The following is a 6,234-nucleotide window of genomic DNA, read 5'->3' as shown; positions in this document are numbered from 1 at the left end:
GGGTTTCGTTCTTTAACAATGATTTGAGTTTCAAGTTAAGCCATACTTTCCATGTAGTCTTTAAGATAATTGTTTGCGTTTTATGCTCACATCTGCATATGCATATGATGCCTTTGGTAGTTTAGCCGAGATTAGTCAGGTAGGTAGCAGATTCTCGTCGGAAGATTTTACATTTTATAACTATTGGTTATAAGGAAATGGTTTCAAATGTCTTTTTCCAAAGAAAAAGGCATTGGTGTTGTATGGGACATTCAAATATTCCCTAAAGGAAATGAACTATGTAAGTATGTATGTCAAATGCCTTGTTTGTTTTTAGGTTTTTAGGTTTGTTTAACAAACCACATCGAAGTTTTTTTTATTCATTTAATGTTTTGTGTATTATGGGTTCTTTAACAAAAAAAAATCAAAATTCTTAAGTTATGGTTTTATGAAAAAGACGTCTGTCATTTCTAAATCGACATACAAACTAGAAGCCTTGTTTGGGCAAATAATTTAAACAGCAACAAGCCCAGTTGTTATATGTTATACGTTTAGAATTCTACAAAACCTCTTTTCTATACAACAAAAAGTGTGTGTGTTTTTACAACTATTTACATATAAAACTTATACTTAGATAAGGGGGTAGGAAACAAACTAAAAGAATTAAAGAATTTTCAATATTGAAGCAATAAAAAATCTATTGAAAACTCTTTGAGTAAAAGTATAGAAAACTTAAGAAAATTATCAATTAAAATCAAAGTGGGTGTTCAAGATAATAGGGACTACGTTTGTATTACATTGATTGATTCACAAAGTAAAACAAAGCAGTTTGTGTGTTTGCCTTAACCAAAGAGACGAGTCGAAAAATTATGAGGATTTTGAAACGCCAACCAAAGCAGGCCGTATGACACGTTCGTGCAGCTTATAGCCCAATTTGGTAACTTCTATCACTGTATCGGCATCCACAGAGGTGTCCACCTGGAAATAAATTTAAAATAATGAATTTTTTCAAGGTTTTGGAATTTGTTAATGATTTTTACCTTTTGGAATAGTGCTTCATGCATATTAGGATTGAACTTTTCATTTAGGGGATTCATGGCTTCCAAACCGTGACGCTTAAATACTTGCAACAAAGAGGCATTTGTCATGGTCAAACCTTCATATAAGTTTTTCAGATGGGTATTGCTGTCCAGCTGGAAATATACAAAAAGGGATTTTGAAATTAGGAAAATTAAAAAAAAAATTGTATCGCATTTGTTCAATTCTTTGCCAGGTATCTCTCTATTGGCTCTATAAAGTATAATGGATTAGTTTGGATGTTGGAGGCCATAGTAGAAGTTAGTGTGCAAAATTTCAGCCAAATCGGCAAAGAATTGCGCCATCTAGAGGCTCAAAAATAATATTCAGGAGATCGGTTTTGTGTGGGTGCCATATCAGTTTATGAACCGATTGGGCCCATACTTGGCAGAGTTGGGCGTAATCAGTCAGCCGAATCGGACAATAATTGCGCCCTCTAGAGGTTCAAGATATCAAGATCCAAGATCGGTTTATATGCCAGCAATATCAAACCATGGCTTCGAATGTTATTGTACTTTCGACAGGCGGATGAACATGGCAAAATAGACTTAGAATGTCAAAACGATCAAGAATATATATTTTTTGTTGAGGCTCAGATCAATATTTCGATATGTTACAAACGGAATGACGAAATTAGTATACCACCATCCTATGGAGGAGAGTATAAAAATTACAATTACATAAAAAAATACATACCGATCAGAGGGACAAGAAGTACGACAGACGGACGGACATGGCTAGTTCAAAAATCGAAAATGTATAGACTTCATATCTTCGCAGATTGATATTTGGAGGTGACACCAAATTAGTATACCTCCATTCTAAAACATAGTGACGCCCGTACGTGCCTAAAACACTAGTGTCCAGGTATTGTCCGATATTGAGCATATTATAACATAAAAGATAGTCTGGGCTGTTAATTCGTCGCTACTCTGCTATGTTGGACTACCTGTTGCTGTTTAAACCCCATATTTCTTTGTGGAAGCGCAAACCTTGCCAAAGTCAAATTTTTAACAAGGTCGTTCGGGTCCAAATGATCGATCGTCGCGCTACGTGGTGGTCATTCGTTATTTAAAAGACTGCCTGTGGACCGGACAGAGTAAGGTAAGATGGCTTTCTTCCTGAAAGCCAGAAAATCGTGCAATTCCCTTTGAGACCCTGGATAGTGTCACGCGAAGCTTTGGTTCATGAGCACCATGCTTGATGGTAAGAAGTTTGGCCCTCTTACCTACCCGGGTAAGAAATCGCAGACAGTTTGAAGAAATGGGGACTTGAAGAAACTAAGGGAGACTAAGGGAAAGTCTATAATAGGGCAATTACCACCATGCGGCAAACAGGATGCGAGATGTGCAAAGAATCGCTAAACAAGTGCGAGAGCGAGCTAAAATCGGCAAAAAAGAGCCAGATGAGTCTATTTTTTCGAATCGATTTAGGAAGTGAAGATTCCGCAGGGTTCTCTCTAAGGACCTAAAAAATGCTGAGATATGGCTGAATCTAGAAGAATTCTAGCTCTGAAACCCTCGAGCTATTCGATGCGAAGAACTTTCCTCTCGTCACGGGATTGCTATGAGCACTACACGAGTTGGAACTGAGCTCCGATTTGTGTGGTGTTCATCGTCATCACGAGAAACTGAGCTGAGAGCTACCGGGCGCGTCCACAGGTTGCAGATAGCGGAATCCTACGTATACGGAGCAATTAGCGGTTACGAGCGGTGCGTACCAGTGAGAGGCACCGGCTCTTGCTTAAATACTGAGTGATGTTTCGCACGACACGGAGAGTTTCTGACGCCTTCAAATAACCAATGACAATCATTGTTCATTAATGAACTATGGGAGCTTGACGAGTATCGCTACCTGCACCTACCTGGATAATGGACCTACGGGACGTGATAGCTGTTAGCACCTCACAGACTGGAACATTGGGTTCCGATCTGTGTGGTGTTCACGGCTGTCACGAGAAGCTTAGCTGCGAGCTACCGGACGCGTCCACAGGTTGCGGGTAGTGGAATGCTCCATACGGAGTAGCTGCAACTGCAGTCGCGGACAATCAGGGGTATCGAGCGGAGAGTCTTAGTGAGAGGCACAAATACTGAGTGCTTATGGTGCTCGATACGACAAGTCGTGTTATTGGCGCCTTCAAATATAAATTGGCCACCCTGTTCCCGCGGCGATCGGTCCTTTGGACCGGAACGAGTTTGCTCACCTACAAGAGCTTGACGCGAATCGCCACCTCCACATAAAAATGTGACTTTAACAACAACAACCGCGCAAATAGCGTGTTGGCTGATGCTGCCATGAAAGTGTGGCGGGAAAAGGGTCGGCTGATAAGCTAACAAAGAATTGATCAGTGAACTTTCTCTTGACAGCCTAGACTAAAAGCGATGACGCTTTTATCCTGTGCACTGTCTTCTCTCGTTCTACTATCTGCACCATACTACCTATATTATTCATCTTCTTCTATCTCTTCTCCTCTTTTTTAGGGCGAACATAATGGACATGGGGCAGGGATGGAAATGTCAATACTTTTATAATTTTTTCAGTACTTTTTCCACCCGAGAACTACAGTAGTACCCCCGCGACCATTATAGTACCTTTTTAAGCACTACGAATTTTTCGAACAATTCGGATACATTCGAGTATCTTTTATGCTAAAAGATCAGAAGTTCTCAATTTATGAAACAAGCCTCAATAAAATAGAGATATTCACTAGTTATTCGATGTCCGGCTATCGAATTTACGTTATGCGGACCGTTTAGGAATTGTTTATTTTTGTCGCCTTATTTGACTAATTGTGCCTCTAGAAAGCTTTGGTAGATTAGCGGCGGCCCTGACACTTGTCTTCCAAATTCTAAATGAGGTTCGGGATATACTCCCAAAATGTAGGTCTTTATAGCGCCGATCGGTCTATATGTTTGTTTGAGGTCGGGCGTTCCCCCTATGTACTTGGATCGAAAATTGTGTTGTTGAGTTACTATTAATGTATTTGGTAATGAATATTCCATTACGGAACAGGGGAAAACTTTTACCATATCAATGAGTGTTGTCCGATTCATGTTTAAGCTCAAGGATAAGGCACCTTCTTGGACACCTCAAACGATTTCATCGCTGATGTAATCTCGAATATTTCGCGAAATATTGGAATGCTTTGTCTTCGGGTAGAGTTTGTAATGAGAACTCTTTCATTTACCATTCCATAGAAAGGTTCGATCCTTAAGCTCGTCTCGAGAGAAAAATGAAACCAACATGAAAAAATTATCCTCGCCATAACAGGCAATCAAAAATTGAGATTTTTGAAATCTTTGTGCAAGACAAAAAGTACTATTTTGACCACAAAAGTACCGTTTTTCAAAATTATTATTTTCCATCCCTGACATACGGTCTCCTAGTGAAGCACTTTGCTAAGTGCGTTTCCTTCAATCGAAACTTACCTAACGGTGGGTTGGAAAATTGTGTCCCGGAGCCTCAGCCCTTTGCCAATTGTTGTGTGCTGTCGTGTGATTGACACCACCAAATCTCTAAGCCAAGTAGTCTAAGGTCACCCAATGATAAAAGTCCAGCGAGCATGTTAATACGTCAATTGCGTTTCCTCGAGCGTTTAAAGGCAATTGGGACCAACTACGAAAGTTTGGCTTTTGTAGAGAAAAAATTCCAAAAAAAACTTAAATCGTTGTCCATAACAAAGCGTGGACAGATATTAAAATTTTTTTGGTTAAAACTTTCCAATTAATTGAAATCGGGCTGTACTTTTATAGAGTACGATAATTAAATAACTAAAAAATTAGTATTCGGTTTGCAAATCATATTCAACGATTCTGCATTGCATTATCAACCATTACCCTAATGAAAAACACTAAATATTACGCAATTGCAATTATGAGATAAAGTTAAACTACTGACCATATGCTAATCAATATTTACATATATTACGGAATTCGCATAGAACGTGTATGGCTCATATTTACTATGGGTAAACCGCCCAAATCAAATCAGGGTGATTTTTCAAAGAAAATTAAATAACTTTGTCCAAAACTATAAACAAATAACTATCAACTGCTTCTTAATCTGGTAAATCTTATACTTCTAATCCTTTTTATTCAAAAAACAAATCATACCTGTTCCTGTGGCACAGCTTTTGTTGCATGACCCAAAATGTCAGCCACCTCCAGTAAATCTTTGCAAAATGATTGTATGCCAAAAACTTTGGCATCAGCTATTTGTTTATTCAGACGCACTCTCAAATTCTCACTATCAGCCAAAGAACGACGATATTTATCCATAAGTTCATCATTTTTCTCCTTCAAAGTGGTAACTTCCTTTTTAGCTGCTTCCAAATCTTCAGTGAGTTTCTTAAGTTGTTCTGAGGGATTTGCATCTGTGGCTGCTGCTTCTTGCTCAGAAGCCGGCTTCTCATTGCTATATAAACGAGTGGTGGCAGAAAGGGACCAGCAGCTATAATAAAATACAAATATTAACCATAATTCTAGTGATCTCCTTACAAAGTTACATGTTTAAAGAAAACAAATATTATATGCGGGTTAATTTATTACGTCACATTCATTCATTTGATGTTATCACAAGTTAGTTGCCCCCGTCTGCTAATGTGTGCCTGTCTGTGGTTTACGCAAAACCCCAAGTTCTTTTGAAATCAAACAGCGGCCGCTGCGTTACTTACTTCTTCCACTGGCTTTTGTTACTCAGCATTGAGATGATTCGGCTATTTTGTAAATGCACTATTTGTTTTGCTGCCATATTTGTAATGTTCTACTTAAATTCCACTAAAACTTTGGTTGGTTTTATTTGATAATTTTAAACAAAATCCAGCAACTTCTTGGGTACTCTCTCTAATCTCCTAATGTGATTTCTTTGACATTTGGTTGCGGGTTTGACGTATTTAGGCTGTGTGCCAATTGATAGCAAAGTTGACATGTGATGTGGTGAATAATTTTTGAGCAGTTCAGAGGATGCACTTATAAGGTGTGGTCATGCCAACAGCTGGTTACAATTTTTTTAAATGTTATTTTGATTTTGCAATAAGGCTGTGTGTCGAATGGTAGCGAAATTGTAGGGATAGTAAAAATATGACGTTAAGTGCGGTGAATAATTTTTGAGTAGGCCAAGGGCTAGCAAAATTTTTGACAGAACAGCTAATTTTGACGTTTCATTGAGCAAAGTCTCATG

The 6,234-nt window shown here is 38.6% G+C and overlaps 1 protein-coding gene across 1 annotated transcript; it reads right to left on the bottom strand.

Moving 5' to 3' along the window:
* Positions 1 to 394: 394 nt before the first annotated feature.
* Positions 395 to 5,935, bottom strand: LOC106082391 (grpE protein homolog, mitochondrial). Its single transcript, XM_013244861.2, has 4 exons — positions 5,729 to 5,935; positions 5,169 to 5,505; positions 1,020 to 1,172; positions 395 to 957 (listed from the first exon to the last, which is right to left on the bottom strand). Exons 1-4 carry the CDS (start codon positions 5,803 to 5,805, stop codon positions 847 to 849), a joined length of 678 nt encoding a protein of 225 aa, XP_013100315.2. The 5' UTR covers positions 5,806 to 5,935; the 3' UTR covers positions 395 to 846.
* Positions 5,936 to 6,234: the final 299 nt, after the last annotated feature.

The sequence above is a fragment of the Stomoxys calcitrans genome, chromosome 5, assembly GCF_963082655.1.
Source record: "Stomoxys calcitrans chromosome 5, idStoCalc2.1, whole genome shotgun sequence".
NCBI classification, from domain to species: Eukaryota; Metazoa; Arthropoda; class Insecta; order Diptera; family Muscidae; genus Stomoxys; species Stomoxys calcitrans.
The sequence above is the reverse complement of the archived record's forward strand: the minus strand, read 5'-3'. Positions and strand labels throughout refer to the sequence as shown.